A 16,820-nucleotide genomic window follows, 5' to 3' on the forward strand; every position below is an offset into this window, starting at 1 on the left:
TACCAGCTCTCTGTAACCTAGAGGGAAACCAGTGGGTCAGTCTCCTCTATACCATGTTTCACACCTGGTAGTTTGGTGGATGGGACTACCAGCTCTCTGTAACCTAGAGGACAACCAGTGGGTCCGTCTCCTCTATACCACCCACCTGGTAGTGTGGTGGATGGGACTACCAGCTCTCTGTAACCTAGAGGACAACCAGTGGGTCCGTCTCCTCTATACCACCCACCTGGTAGTGTGGTGGATGGGACTACCAGCTCTCTGTAACCTAGAGGACAACCAGTGGGTCCGTCTCCTCTATACCACCCACCTGGTAGTATGGTGGATGGGACTACCAGCTCTCTGTAACCTAGAGGACAACCAGTGGGTCCGTCTCCTCTATACCACCCACCTGGTAGTGTGGTGGAAGGGACTACCAGCTCTCTGTAACCTAGAGGGCAACCAGTGGGTCCGTCTCCTCTATACCAGGTTTCTTGCAGGATGACAATGTCTGTATTACCGATTTCTTTGGTGAAGTCCAGGTTCCTGCTCTTTTGGCCAAATGCAGATGACCTCAGGCCTTGGATATTCCAGTATGATATAGTGAAGGCTTTTTGTTCCATAGTGTCCCATGTTGTTGGTCGTGGTTTGGCCTCAGGCCAGTAAGTGTGAGCAGAGCCTGCTGAGCATCTGGTACATGCCATTGGCTTGGGCTAGTGTAAGAGTGGAGGTTATCTTACTACCTAACGATCTATCTATCTATCTATCTATCTATCTATATATATATATATATATATATATATCTTACTATCGATCCATCTAACTACCTAACTCACTACATGTCCATATCTAACTACCTATCTATCTATCTAACTACTTGTCTAACTACCTATCTATCTATATATATCTATCTAACTACTTGTCTAACTACCTATCTATCTATATATATCTATATCTCTATCTATCTATCTACCTACCTACATGTCTATATCTAACTACCTGTCTACCTATCTATCTCACTACCTATCTATCTTAGTACCTATCTCTCACACTACCTATCTATCTTAGTACCTATCTCTCACACTACCTATCTATCTTAGTACCTATCTCTCACACTACCTATCTATCTATCTATCTACCTATCCAGAGCTACCTATCTATCTATCTATCTACCTATCCAGAGCTGTCTGATACTATCTATCTATCTACCTATCCAGAGCTGTCTGATACTATCTATCTATCTATCTATCTATCTATCTATCTATCTATCTATCTATCTATCTATCTATCTATCTATCTATCTATCTATCTATCTATCTATCTATCTATCTATCTATCTATCTATCTATCTATGAGCCCAGAAGAGAGACAAAAGGACAGACACGGGATGTTAGACAGAGACTCACCATGAGGAGTACAGTCCCTTAACGGCCTGCTCCTTGTCACTCCAGCGGGCCGGGTTCTCGTATTTACAGGCCCTCCCTCCACACGCCATGGAGCACTGCATGTGACCTGGGATCACATGTCTCAAAGTCTCCCCCACCTTGGTGTACTTGGCTGTGGGGACCCGAGTACTGACTGCAGAGCGAGAGAGAGAAAAGAGAGATCAACAAGCACATCCCACTAGACTACATACTAGCTGCATTCTGTGTGACTAGGCTACATCATCCCCATTCTGTGTGACTAGGCTACATCATCCCCATTCTGTGTGACTAGGCTACATCATCCCCATTCTGTGTGACTAGACTACATCATCCCCATTCTGTGTGACTAGGCTACATCATCCCCATTCTGTGTGACTAGGCTACATCATCCCCATTCTGTGTGACTAGGCTACATCATCCCCATTCTGTGTGACTAGACTACATCATCCCCATTCTGTGTGACTAGACTACATCATCCCCATTCTGTGTGACTAGACTACATCATCCCCATTCTGTGTGACTAGACTACATCATCCCCATGCTGTGTGACTAGACTACATCATCCCCATTCTGTGTGACTAGGCTACATCATCCCCATTCTGTGTGACTAGACTACATCATCCCCATTCTGTGTGACTAGGCTACATCATCCCCATTCTGTGTGACTAGGCTACATCATCCCCATTCTGTGTGACTAGGCTACATCATCCCCATTCTGTGTGACTAGGCTACATCATCCCCATTCTGTGTGACTAGGCTACATCATCCCCATTCTGTGTGACTAGGCTACATCATCCCCATTCTGTGTGACTAGGCTACATCATCCCCATTCTGTGTGACTAGGCTACATCATCCCCATTCTGTGTGACTAGGCTACATCATCCCCATTCTGTGTGACTAGGCTACATCATCCCCATTCTGTGTGACTAGGCTACATCATCCCCATTCTGTGTGACTAGGCTACATCATCCCCATTCTGTGTGACTAGGCTACATCATCCCCATTCTGTGTGACTAGGCTACATCATCCCCATTCTGTGTGACTAGGCTACATCATCCCCATTCTGTGTGACTAGGCTACATCATCCCCATTCTGTGTGACTAGGCTACATCATCCCCATTCTGTGTGACTAGGCTACATCATCCCCATTCTGTGTGACTAGACTACATCATCCCCATGCTGTGTGACTAGACTACATCATCCCCATGCTGTGTGACTAGACTACATCATCCCCATGCTGTGTGACTAGACTACATCATCCCCATTCTGTGTGACTAGGCTACATCATCCCCATTCTGTGTGACTAGACTACATCATCCCCATTCTGTGTGACTAGGCTACATCATCCCCATTCTGTGTGACTAGGCTACATCATCCCCATTCTGTGTGACTAGGCTACATCATCCCCATTCTGTGTGACTAGGCTACATCATCCCCATTCTGTGTGACTAGGCTACATCATCCCCATTCTGTGTGACTAGGCTACATCATCCCCATTCTGTGTGACTAGGCTACATCATCCCCATTCTGTGTGACTAGGCTACATCATCCCCATTCTGTGTGACTAGGCTACATCATCCCCATTCTGTGTGATTCTCCCCATTCTGTGTGACTAGGCTACATCATCCCCATTCTGTGTGACTAGGCTACATCATCCCCATTCTGTGTGACTAGGCTACATCATCCCCATTCTGTGTGACTAGGCTACATCATCCCCATTCTGTGTGACTAGGCTACATCATCCCCATTCTGTGTGACTAGGCTACATCATCCCCATTCTGTGTGACTAGGCTACATCATCCCCATTCTGTGTGACTAGGCTACATCATCCCCATTCTGTGTGACTAGGCTACATCATCCCCATTCTGTGTGACTAGGCTACATCATCCCCATTCTGTGTGACTAGGCTACATCATCCCCATTCTGTGTGACTAGGCTACATCATCCCCATTCTGTGTGACTAGGCTACATCATCCCCATTCTGTGTGACTAGGCTACATCATCCCCATTCTGTGTGACTAGGCTACATCATCCCCATTCTGTGTGACTAGACTACATCATCCCCATTCTGTGTGACTAGACTAAATATTATCCTGCTGTATTTCATGCTGGCTTTTCTCTCCAACAACAGACACCTCTTTGAAAACACACGTTCACAGACAAAACATTTCCCTAGCAACTAAAGCCTTCTCCTCCCCTCATTAATGTGGGTTAGCATCTCAGCATCTTTACCTCAAGGTAAACTAAACAAGACTAGAAATGTCCAAGGATCGTTAGCCCTGTCAGGGGCCTCAACCAGCTCCTCTTGACTAGCCCTGTCATACTGAGTTCAGACAGATCTGAACCAGCCAGGTTAACAGAGAGATGTTCAGATCTGGTCTGAACCAGCTCGGCCAGCAGTGGATCTGTACAAAGCAAGAGAAGCCTTGATTGTGATCTAGCAGTGTCATTACATTGGCGTGGTCCCGTGGCAGTGCCTGTGTTGCCATCGGAGGGCTCCTCAGCCATATCTGTCCCTGTCTCGGTGTTTAACCCTCTACCTCTTATTTGTCTCCCTGCTGTTCTGCTATCTGTGAGGCACCCAGCGTCTAGCTTAGCGTCTCAACCTGTGACAGGTTCAAGAACCCCGTCTCTCCCTCGCGGAGACATCATTGACAGTCCCTATGTGTCCTGCTGCATGCAGACCAACCCGACTGTCTGCCTCTCTCTGTCCTCAAGGTCCCTCCGTCCTCAAGGTCCACCTGCGTCTCCGCTGTTCTCAAGGTCCGCCTGCGTCTCCGCTGTCCTCAAGGTCCCCCTGCGTCTCCGCTGTCCTCAAGGTCCCCCCGTCCTCAAGGTCCCCCTGCGTCTCCGCTGTCCTCAAGGTCCCCCTGCATCTCTGCTGTCCTGCCTCTCTCTGTCCTCAAGGTCCCTCCGTCCTCAAGGTCCCTCAGCGTCTCCGCTGTCCTCAAGGTCCCCCTGCGTCTCCGCTGTCCTCAAGGTCCCCCTGCATCTCTGCTGTCCTGCCTCTCTCTGTCCTCAAGGTCCCTCCGTCCTCAAGGTCCCTCAGCGTCTCCGCTGTCCTCAAGGTCCCCCTGCGTCTCCGCTGTTCTCAAGGTCCCCCTGCGTCTCCGCTGTCCTCAAGGTCCCCCTGCGTCTCTGCTGTCCTGCCTCTCTCTGTCCTCAAGGTCCCTCCGTCCTCAAGGTCCCTCAGCGTCTCCGCTGTCCTCAAGGTCCCCCTGCGTCTCCGCTGTCCTCAAGGTCCCCCTGCATCTCTGCTGTCCTGCCTCTCTCTGTCCTCAAGGTCCCTCCGTCCTCAAGGTCCCTCAGCGTCTCCGCTGTCCTCAAGGTCCCCCTGCGTCTCCGCTGTCCTCAAGGTCCCCCTGCGTCTCCGCTGTCCTCAAGGTCCCCCTGCGTCTCTGCTGTCCTGCCTCTCTCTGTCCTCAAGGTCCCTCCGTCCTCAAGGTCCCTCAGCGTCTCCGCTGTCCTCAAGGTCCCCCTGCGTCTCCGCTGTTCTCAAGGTCCCCCTGCGTCTCCGCTGTCCTCAAGGTCCCCCTGCGTCTCCGCTGTCCTCAAGGTCCCCCCGTCCTCAAGGTCCCCCTGCGTCTCCGCTGTCCTCAAGGTCCCCCTGCGTCTCTGCTGTCCTCAAGGACACCCTGCGTCTCCGCTGTCCTCAAGGTCCCCCTGCGTCTCTGCTGTCCTCAAGGTCCCCCCGCGTCTCTGCTGTCCTCAAGGACACCCTGCGTCTCCGCTGTCCTCAAGGTCCCCCTGCCTCTCTCTGTCCTCAAGGTCCCCCGCGTCTCCTACGTCCTCAAGGTCCCCCCTCAAGGTCCCCGCGTCTCCTACGTCCTCAAGGTCCCCCCGCGTCTCCTACGTCCTCAAGGTCCCCCGCGTCTCCTACGTCCTCAAGGTCCCCCGCGTCTCCCTACGTCCTCAAGGTCCCCCGCGTCTCCCTACGTCCTCAAGGTCCCCCCGCGTCTCCCTACGTCCTCAAGGTCCCCCGCGTCTCCTACGTCCTCAAGGTCCCCCGCGTCTCCTACGTCCTCAAGGTCCCCCCGCGTCTCCCTGGTCCTCAAGGTCCCCCGCGTCTCCCTGGTCCTCAAGGTCCCCCCGCGTCTCCTCGGTCCTCAAGGTCCCCCGCGTCTCCTACGTCCTCAAGGTCCCCCCGCGTCTCCTCGGTCCTCAAGATCCCCCTGTGTCTCCGCTGTCCTCAAGGTCCCTCTAACTGACACAGTCCTCCTAGCTGCCTCAGTCCAATCCTGTGCCATGGACCTAGTACAGCCTACCTCTCCATGCCCTGTCTAACCAGCCCCTCTCCCTCCCCCTGCCCTGTCTAACCAGCCCCTCTCTCTCCCGTCTAACCAGCCCCTCTCTCTCCCGTCTAACCAGCCCCTCTCTCTCTCCCGTCTAACCAGCCCCTCTCTCCCCCGTCTAACCAGCCCCTCTCTCTCCCCCGTCTAACCAGCCCCTCTCTCTCCCCCGTCTAACCAGCCCCTCTCTCTCCCCCCGTCTAACCAGCCCCTCTCTCTCCCCGTCTAACCAGCCCCTCTCTCTCCCCCGTCTAACCAGCCCCTCTCTCTCCCCCGTCTAACCAGCCCCTCTCTCTCCCCCTGCCCCGTCTAACCAGCCCCTCTCTCTCCCCCTGCCCCGTCTAACCAGCCCCTCTCTCTCCCCCTGCCCCGTCTAACCAGCCCCTCTCTCTCCCCCTGCCCCGTCTAACCAGCCCCTCTCCCCTCCCCCCTGCCCCGTCTAACCAGCCCCTCTCTCTCCCCCTGCCCCGTCTAACCAGCCCCTCTCTCTCCCCCTGCCCTGTCTAACCAGCCCCTCTCTCTCCCTGCCCTGTCTAACCAGCCCCTCTCTCTCCCTGCCCTGTCTAACCAGCCCCTCTCTCTCTCCCTGCCCTGTCTAACCAGCCCCTCTCTCTCTCTCCCTGCCCTGTCTAACCTGTGTATTGACAGTCAGTGAGGCTGCATGCTGGCTAAACGGAGCGATCCAGTGACTCATCGCAGTACAGTAGCCCGCTGGCACAAAGAGAGGCCAATACAATCCATCATTACTTTCATCACACAGTGACTGTCCCCATGACAACCAACTCACTCCTAAATCCTCAGTGGGTGGGAGCCGGTATGCCGGTGTGTCTGTATGTTGCTGTGTTCATTATGGAGTGACAGTGGTGATGGAGTACTCCCATCACAGGGATCTAGTCTAAAGTAGTGCACTACATAGGGAATAGGTCCCATTTGGGGTCAAAAGTAGTGCACTACATAGGGAATAGGTCTCATTTGGGGTCAAAAGTAGTGCACTACATAGGGAATAGGTCTCATTTGGGGTCAAAAGTAGTGCACTACATAGGGAATAGGTCTCAGTGACTAAACACAATGGGTTTGGAATGAAGCTGTTATTCTAGTGTTTACATCTCAACAACAATAAGAGTGGTTTATGTAACAGAAGAACACAAAGAGATGTTGTTCTGATAGAGAGAGAGGCTGCTGTTCAAACCTCCAGAGATCAGAGAGTTATAAAGAGAGAGAGGGAGAGAGAGAGGCTGCTGTTCAAACCTCCGGAGATCAGAGAGTTATAACGAGAGAGGGAGAGAGAGAGGCTGCAGTTCAAACCTCCAGAGATCAGAGAGAGAGAGACAGACCTGTTGCCACAAGAAAAGGGCAACCAGTGAAGAACAAACACCATTGTAAATACAACCCATATTTATGCTTATTTGTTTTCCCTTTAACCATTTGTACATTGTTACAACACTGTACACACACACACACACATATTATATATATATATATATATATATATATATATACATATAATACATTATATATATATATAATATAATGTATTATATGTGTGTGTGTGTACAGTGTTGTAACAATGTACAAATGGTTAAAGGCTGGACTTCACTAAAGACCCGTAGATCTCTACATTCATAAACGTCCAACTTTGATGTTGAATTGCCTAACCTATTCACAGAATTGGTTAACCCTTGAGATTCCTAGGGTTTCCTCTCCACCCAGGTAAATATGTTTTTTGTTTTTAATGCATTGTATTGATGGAGCAAAAGTCAAAAATACACCACCGGTCATAACTTTTAGAACAACTACTCATTCCAGGGTTTAATATTGAAGACATCAAAACTATGAAATAATACATGGAGTAACAACAAAAAGTGTACTCGATAAACACATTACTACTGTAGAATAGTAACACCTACCTGTGTTCATGCTGTTGCCTGTGTTGAGGTCCCCAGAGGAAGAGTAGGGCACATCAGTCAGCAGGCTAACACCAGCCGCCATGGCACACTCTGGAAGGACAGAGGTAACATGCTGTAACAGAGACAGGTAACACTAACGAACAGAAACACACACAGGTGAGGCTGAGACAGGTAACACTAACGAACAGAAACACACACAGGTGAGGCTGAGACAGGTAACACTAACGAACAGAAACACACACAGGTGAGGCTGAGACAGGTAACACTAACGAACATAAACACACACAGGTGAGGCTGAGACAGGTAACACTAACGAACATAAACACACACAGGTGAGGCTGAGACAGGTAACACTAACGAACATAAACACACACAGGTGAGGCTGAGACAGGTAACACTAACGAACATAAACACACACAGGTGAGGCTGAGACAGAGACAGGTAACACTAACGAACAGAAACACACACAGGTGAGGCTGAGACAGAGACAGGTAACACTAACGAACAGAAACACACACAGGTGAGGCTGAGACAGAGAGACAGAGCCTGAGGCAGAGAGACAGCGAGCGAGACAGACAGACAGGCACACAAACACCCAACATAAAGTGATTTGATCAGCCCCACGCCTGCAGCAAGGACCTCAAAATGACAGCCACACAAATGCCCAGGTTGTGAAAACAGGCCCATCTCCAAAACCCAACCAAGCCTCATCCATCACCTGTTGTGTTGAAATGCGCGTGCAATGTTTATTAACAGTGAGAATTGCAGAATGGTGAACTTAACTAAACGACTGAGAGTTTGACTGTGTGATATTAGATTGCTTCTTGTGTAAATATTTTATGTCTGGATTTTAATGATTTGTTGCATAACGTTGCACAGTATACCGAAACATATATATATATATTTTAATTTACCGTTTGATACTAGAATTTTTGGTACTTCCTTTAAATGTGTCTCAGGTGATCGAGAGGATCAACTCTGTATCAGCCTCTTTAAAGCACGAAGAGCAAAGAGCCTGCTCCACTTCCTGATTCATTACTAGAGCCATCTGTCCACTTCCTGATTCATTACTAGAGCAGTCTGTCCACTTCCTGATTCATTACTAGAGCCATCTGTCCACTTCCTGATTCATTACTAGAGCCATCTGTCCACTTCCTGATTCATTACTAGAGCCATCTGTCCACTTCCTGATTCATTACTAGAGCTGTCTGGCTGTGTTGTTAGCTCCCTGCTCATCATGTTGAATACAGCTCCATTCTTCCCATCTGATTCATTCATTACTAGAGCCATCTGTCCACTTCCTGATTCATTACTAGAGCAGTCTGTCCACTTCCTGATTCATTACTAGAGCCATCTGTCCACTTCCTGATTCATTACTAGAGCCGTCTGTCCACTTCCTGATTCATTACTAGAGCCATCTGTCCACTTCCTGATTCATTACTAGAGCCATCTGTCCACTTCTTGATTCATTACTAGAGCTGTCTGGCTGTGTTGTTAGCTCCCTGCTCATCATGTTGAATACAGCTCCACTTCCTGATTCATTACTAGAGCAGTCTGTCCACTTCCTGATTCATTACTAGAGCAGTCTGTCCACTTCCTGATTCATTACTAGAGCAGTCTGTCCACTTCCTGATTCATTACTAGAGCCTTCTGTCCACTTCCTGATTCATTACTAGAGCCGTCTGTCCACTTCCTGATTCATTACTAGAGCCGTCTGTCCACTTCCTGATTCATTACTAGAGCCTTCTGTCCACTTCCTGATTCATTACTAGAGCCGTCTGTCCACTTCCTGATTCATTACTAGAGCCGTCTGTCCACTTCCTGATTCATTACTAGAGCCGTCTGTCCACTTCCTGATTCATTACTAGAGCCGTCTGTCCACTTCCTGATTCATTACTAGAGCCGTCTGTCCACTTCCTGATTCATTACTAGAGCCGTCTGTCCACTTCCTGATTCATTACTAGAGCTGTCTGGCTGTGTTGTTAGCTCCCTACACATCATGTTACACAGCTCCAGGGATCTATCAGCACCCATTTAACACAGCTCTGCTCCTAGGCAGACTTCCTCCATGAGGAGGGATCTATCAGCACCCATTTAACACAGCTCTGCTCCTAGGCAGACTTCCTCCATGAGGAGGGATCTATCAGCACCCATTTAACACAGCTCTGCTCCTAGGCAGACTTCCTCCATGAGGAGGGATCTATCAGCACCCATTTAACACAGCTCTGCTCCTAGGCAGACTTCCTCCACGAGGAGGGATCTAAGATTCCTATGAAACAAAACAAGAAACACTTTGGAAAAAGCAGAATGATTCTAAGCCTAACTCATACTTCACTTATCACTATTTTTATCCTCGAATGTAATGTCCTACAAAAATATATATATATTATTTCACCTTTATTTAACCAGGTAGGCTAGTTGAGAACAAGTTCTCATTTACAACTGCGACCTGGCCAAGATAAAGCATAGCAGTGTGAACAGACAACAACACAGAGTTACACATGGAGTAAACAATAAACAAGCCAATAACACAATAAACAAGCCAATAACACAATAAACAAGCCAATAACACAATAAACAAGCCAATAACACAATAAACAAGCCAATAACACAATAAACAAGCCAATAACACAATAAACAAAAGGCATGATGAGGTGGGCAATAAATAGGCCATAGGAGCGAATAATTACAATTTAGCAGATTAACACTGGAGTGATAAATGAGCAGATGATGATGTGCAGGTAGAGATTCTGGTGTACAAAAGAGCAGAAAAGTAAATCAAATAAAAAACAGTATGGGTATGAGGTAGGTAGATTGAGTGGGCTATTTACAGATGGACTACGTACAGCTGCAACGATCGGTTAGCTGCTCAGATAGCAGATGTTTAAAGTTGGTGAGGGAAAATTTACCATCCGCCAATGTGGCGGGTGAAATATACATTCTTACACGCCAATACCTACATCTACCTGCATTGGACAGGGAGGATAGAACCAGCTGGGTTAGACTCAGCCTGAATCCACTAGCCAATACCTACATCTACCTGCATTGGACAGGGAGGGAGGATAGAACCAGCTGGGTTAGACTCAGCCTGAATCCACTAGCCAATACCTACATCTACCTGCATTGGGCAGGGAGGATAGAACCAGCTGGGTTAGACTAGCTAGCATGTTCTTTCTGTGTGCTAGTCCATTGTGGAGGGAAGCTAGCATGTTCTTTCTGTGTGCTAGTCCATTGTAGAGGGAAGCTAGCATGTTCTTTCTGTGTGCTAGTCCATTGTGGGGGGAAGCTAGCATGCTCTTTCTATGTGCTAGTCCATTGTGGAGGGAAGCTAGCATGTTCTTGCTGTGTGCTAGTTCATTGTGGGGGGCAGCTAGCATGTTCTTGCTGTGTGCTCGTCCATTGTGGAGGGAAGCTAGCATGTTCTTGCTGTGTGCTCGTCCATTGTGGAGGGAAGCTAGCATGTTCTTTCTGTGTGCTAGTCCATTGTGGGGGGAAGCTAGCATGCTCTTTCTGTGTGCTAGTCCATTGTGGGGGGAAGCTAGCATGCTCTTTCTATGTGCTAGTCCATTGTGGAGGGAAGCTAGCATGTTCTTTCTGTGTGCTAGTCCATTGTGGAGGGAAGCTAGCATGTTCTTTCTGTGTGCTAGTCCATTGTGGGGGGAAGCTAGCATGCTCTTTCTATGTGCTAGTCCATTGTGGAGGGAAGCTAGCATGTTCTTTCTGTGTGCTAGTCCATTGTGGAGGGAAGCTAGCATGTTCTTTCTGTGTGCTAGTCCATTGTGGAGGGAAGCTAGCATGTTCTTTCTGTGTGCTAGTCCATTGTGGAGGGAAGCTAGCATGTTCTTTCTGTGTGCTAGTCCATTGTGGAGGGAAGCTAGCATGTTCTTTCTGTGTGCTCATCCATTGTGGGGGGAAGCTAGCATGCTCTTTCTATGTGCTAGTCCATTGTGGAGGGAAGCTAGCATGTTCTTTCTGTGTGCTAGTCCATTGTGGAGGGAAGCTAGCATGTTCTTTCTGTGTGCTCATCCATTGTGGGGGGAAGCTAGCATGCTCTTTCTATGTGCTAGTCCATTGTGGAGGGAAGCTAGCATGTTCTTTCTGTATGCTAGTCCATTGTGGAGGGAAGCTAGCATGTTCTTTCTGTGTGCTAGTCCATTGTGGGGGGAAGCTAGCATGCTCTTTCTATGTGCTAGTCCATTGTGGAGGGAAGCTAGCATGTTCTTTCTGTGTGCTAGTCCATTGTGGAGGGAAGCTAGCATGTTCTTTCTGTGTGCTCGTCCATTGTGGGGGGAAGCTAGCATGCTCTTTCTATGTGCTAGTCCATTGTGGAGGGAAGCTAGCATGTTCTTTCTGTGTGCTAGTCCATTGTGGAGGGAAGCTAGCATGTTCTTGCTGTGTGCTCGTCCATTGTGGGGGGAAGCTATAGCATGTTCTTTCTGTGTGCTCATTCATTGTGGGGGGAAGCTAGCATGTTCTTTCTATGTGCTCGTCCATTGTGGAGGGAAGCTAGCATGTTCTTTCTGTGTGCTTGTTCATTGTGGGGGGAAGCTATAGCATGTTCTTTCTGTGTGCTAGTTCATTGTGGGGGGAAGCTAGCATGTTCTTGCTGTGTGCTCGTCCATTGTGGAGGGAAGCTAGCATGTTCTTTCTGTGTGCTTGTTCATTGTGGGGGGAAGCTAGCATGTTCTTTCTATGTGCTCGTCCATTGTGGGGGGAAGCTAGCATGTTCTTGCTGTGTGCTAGTCCATTGTGGGGGGAAGCTAGCATGTTCTTGCTGTGTGTTAAGAGGGATTTTAGGCCTATTTTCTTGCCAAACCTCTGTTTTACTGGTAATATAGACATTGAATTGTTCAGACGTCCTCTTCACTTGGACCTTGACCTTTCTGGTGGAATATTTATTTTGCGTCTGGATTCTGTTGGAGTTTCCTTTTTGTTGGCTTTTCTTTGGATAACTTTGGACTTGGAATTTCATACCAGGACTGAAAGGCTCAACCAGAGGTGGTAGGACTTTCTAACAGTGATGTTGACTCATTTGTTGTTGATCATTGAATTATTATTCTGTTGTTTTTATGCTGAGCCCTGAATACGTTTCCTAATCTTTATTTCTGACCAGGTTGTGTGGTTTACTCAGGTTTGTTACAGAAAATGGCACCCCAGATGGGTCAATCCGGCTGCAAGACTGACTTCAATGTGGTCCACAGGAAGGGAAAGCCCAACACTGTACCTGATGCCTTGTCCTGCTCTCTCTCACCACCTGACTCGATAGGTGCTGCCTGTATAAGGAGTGAGACTGCAGATGCTCAAGCCACTGACAAGGAGATGCAAGTTGTCATAGACGAGGTCAAGAAGGGAAGTCAAGACCAGGCCGAAACCCCTGCATCCTGGAAAATGACGACCTGTTCAGACAGATACCAGGACAGAGCTTTGGTTACCTGTCCTAGAGACCTCCTGTTCAGACAGATACCAGGACAGAGCTTTGGTTACCTGTCCTAGAGACCTCCTGTTCAGACAGATACCAGGACAGAGCTTTGGTTACCTGTCCTAGAGACCTGTTCAGACAGATACCAGGACAGAGCTTTGGTTACCTGTCCTAGAGACCTGTTCAGACAGATACCAGGACAGAGCTTTGGTTACCTGTCCTAGAGACCTCCTGTTCACAGGACGGCTGAAAAGACTGTTGAGGCTGGATGTAGCTCACTGGCCACAAGTCAGAAACGAGGTATACAGCAGTAACATTCAATCCCCTCCAGGATCAAGTACTCTGTTGCCTAAACGGTTGTGTGAGTCATAAAACAAACTACAAATTACCGGAAGTGTTTTCCCCCAGGTATGGTACAGAAATGATATAAACATCTGGATACCACACACACACCCCTAACACACACACACACACACACACACACACACACACACACACACACACACACTACTAATAGGCCTTATCACTTGCAGTGCTGATCATTGTGGGTGAAACACCTGTTCCTCTGCCTTCATCCAAAATGGCGCCCTTATTTAGTGCACTACTTTAAATAGGGAAAAGGGTTCCATTCAGGACTCTTTTTCTTTCTGTATTAAGTCATCTCAAACAGCCAGGACTAGTTAGACCCAGACAACAATCAAGACACATTTCACCTGACGGACCAACTCCGGGCCGTAGTCACCTGACGGACCAACCCCGGGCCGTAGTCACCTGACGGACCAACCCCGGGCCGTAGTCACCTGACGGACCAACTCCGGGCCGTAGTCACCTGACGGACCAACTCCGGGCCGTAGTCACCTGACGGACCAACTCCGGGCCGTAGTCACCTGACGGACCAACTCCGGGCCGTAGTCACCTGACGGACCAACCCCGGGCCGTAGTCACCTGACGGACCAACTCCGGGCCGTAGTCACCTGACGGACCAACCCCGGGCCGTAGTCACCTGACGGACCAACTCCGGGCCGTAGTCACCTGACGGACCAACTCCGGGCCGTAGTCACCTGACGGACCAACTCCGGGCCGTAGTCACCTGACGGACCAACTCCGGGCCGTAGTCACCTGACGGACCAACTCCGGGCCGTAGTCACCTGACGGACCAATAGAAACTCTTGTTTTAGTAAAAGAAAACATCAAACCGGTGCAGGCCAAAGGGTTGAATAGGTTCAGTTAGTATTGTTTCACCATTCATCTGATAGCATCTGGTTACTTCATGTTGGGAACACAGACACCGGTGTGTGGGTGTAGACTAGCGTTTTCTCCACTAATTTACATTCATTGTAATGTACACTGACTGACAGACCCAGCAGAGACATAGTGAGACAGCAGCTGAAACCAGCCAACTAGGCCCCTTCAACAATTCCATAGGCAGCATCCCAAATGGCACCCTATCCCACGTAGTGCACTACATAGGGAATAGGGCCCTGGTCTAAAGTAGTGCACTATATAGGGAATAGGGCCCTGGTCTAAAGTAGTGCACTATATAGGGAATAGGGCCCTGGTCTAAAGTAGTGCACTATATAGGGAATAGGGCCCTGGTCTAAAGTAGTGCACTATATAGGGAATAGGGCCCTGGTCTAAAGTAGTGCACTATATAGGGAATAGGGTCCTGGTCTAAAGTAGTGCACTATATAGGGAATAGGGCCCTGGTCTAAAGTAGTGCACTATATAGGGAATAGGGCCCTGGTCTAAAGTAGTGCACTATATAGGGAATAGGGTCCTGGTCTAAAGTAGTGCACTATATAGGGAATAGGGCCCTGGTCTAAAGTAGTGCACTATATAGGGAATAGGGCCCTGGTCTAAAGTAGTGCACTATATAGGGAATAGGGCCCTGGTCTAAAGTAGTGAACTATATAGAGAATAGGGCCCTGGTCTAAAGTAGTGCACTATATAGGGAATATAGAAATTCAATCAGCTGCTGACGTCAGCCTGATGTCACATTGGAATCTGACGCTGGTACAATCACCACCCTGTTCTCTACAGGCCTTTACACATTCTCCTCCCTCCCACTCACCTGCACAATGCTGCCAACAGCACAGAGAGAGAGAGAGAGAGAGGAGAGAAAGACTGTCCTTCAGTTCATACATTACCTGATGTTAAGACTGAGAGGTGAGGTACAATTACACTCACTGGATGTAGCATCCCAAGACGAGCGAGAGAAAGAGAGCGAGAGCGAGAGAGAGAGAGCGAGAGAGAGAGACAGAGAGAAGACAGACAGAGAGAGAGAGAGAGAGAGAGCCAGAGAGTAAGAGAGAGAAAGACAGAGAGGATGACTCTCAGTGCGTAGGATATCGTGCAGTGAGTGGTACTAGTCATCACCCACTGGGCTTGTTAATAAATAAGCATGCTCTGTCTGAGCTCGGTCTCTCCCACACGTCTGTTGGGGTCTCTAAAGGATTGGTGAGATTCAATTCAAGCGCTCTACAGTGGCACCATTTTACTTGCGTAAGCGCCTAAATATTTTGTGTGCGACCGGGATTTTTAATTTAGGAGCACCAGTGTGCCAAGAAAAACATCACCCAGATGGTAATTGAATGATTACTTCCCTGTACAGCAGCCCCTGAGTGGAGAATACACTGAGCGTCGTTTCATGACCTTCATGCTTGCACCATTACAACAAATAAAATGGATTTTTCTATCTCATTTTTCATTGTGCTCCTAAAAAAAATGTTCTACATAAGCGCACACATGCTCCTTGTAAGAATAAAAATAAAGAAGGTCAGAGTAGAATCTTGAATACAGTTATTGTGCCAGCTTAGTAGGTCTGGTATGACTGTCAAAACTGGTCTTGTAAAATAAAATAGCCCACTAGTGGCTACCTTGACTGCATTGAGCATCAACAGCCTTTGAGCTGATAGCCCTTAGTGCCTGTCTATGCCACTACCTATGGCAATACAGTCAATCCATGGTGGTTTTTTCAATACAATGCTTTGAAGTAGGTAGAATCTGTTCATGATTGGATAGCTACTATTCACATGAAATATAGTCACAGCCTACTGGTCTGGTACATGAAAAGATCAACTGACATTCAAAAGGCAGAAAATAGCTAGCCATCTGCTTCCATAGTGTGTTCATCCACTGTTAGACATGATTGCTTTTGTTCTGGGGAGGATAGGCTTCATGCTATTAACTAGCTAGCTGGACACGACAAAAACAAACGAGTAACAGTCTGGGATCTGCTAGCTAGCTAATATTTGATTGATTGATTGATCATAGGTAACTTTAGCTACCCACCGTTTTTTAAAATCAGAGTTAGCTAGCTAGTTACATCCTCAATCGCTAACAGCTAATGTTTTAGCATTTAACTATCTAACGGCTATCAAGGAACTGCAAATACCTTAGTCTCCTCTTTTGATTGTGCTGCTTTCGATGACTTTTGACTGAAGCGAACTCAGCTAAAAGCAAGACAATCGTTCACGTTGCAACACCATATCTTCTTAACCGCTGTTAAATAACCTGTATCTGTTTATTTCTGTCCATTGTGAATGAATTTATCCTGAAGGCTAGCTAACTAGATAGCAACCTGACATGTTGTCAAATGAAAAGTGCTGTGCTCATTGGCTGTTCCAGTATCATATGACCACGCCCCGCTTCAGTAGTAGGATGCGTTCCAGGATGACTGCATTTCGGCGCTGCGCTAAAAGAGATTTCAATTTCAAATAGACGGCTCGAATTCTTTACTCTTCCTGGCAATGTTTTTGCAATCGACTTGTTCACTTTAAAATATAGAGAGTGGTACTCAGATATG

The 16,820-nt window shown here is 48.1% G+C and overlaps 1 protein-coding gene across 3 annotated transcripts in view; it reads right to left on the bottom strand.

Annotated features, from left to right (window-relative positions):
• Positions 1-16,615, bottom strand: part of ptpdc1a (protein tyrosine phosphatase domain containing 1a) — a 58,600-nt gene extending 41,985 nt beyond the window's left edge. Inside the window, exons 1-3 of one of the 3 annotated variants that reach the window (XM_046338152.1) lie at positions 16,410-16,615; positions 7,597-7,686; positions 1,383-1,554 (exon numbers count right to left, since the gene is read on the bottom strand). In XM_046338152.1, the coding sequence (XP_046194108.1) occupies positions 1,383-1,554; positions 7,597-7,678 (254 nt within the window). In that variant the 5' untranslated portion in view covers positions 7,679-7,686; positions 16,410-16,615. Of the gene's footprint in view, positions 1-1,382; positions 1,555-4,089; positions 4,229-7,596; positions 7,687-16,409 lie in introns of those variants that run through there. The other 2 variants (XM_046338155.1, XM_046338163.1) reach the window with 2 other exon arrangements.
• Between the last annotated feature and the right edge of the window lie 205 nt (positions 16,616-16,820).

Source organism: Oncorhynchus gorbuscha, linkage group LG03 (assembly GCF_021184085.1).
Source record: "Oncorhynchus gorbuscha isolate QuinsamMale2020 ecotype Even-year linkage group LG03, OgorEven_v1.0, whole genome shotgun sequence".
NCBI classification, from domain to species: Eukaryota; Metazoa; Chordata; class Actinopteri; order Salmoniformes; family Salmonidae; genus Oncorhynchus; species Oncorhynchus gorbuscha.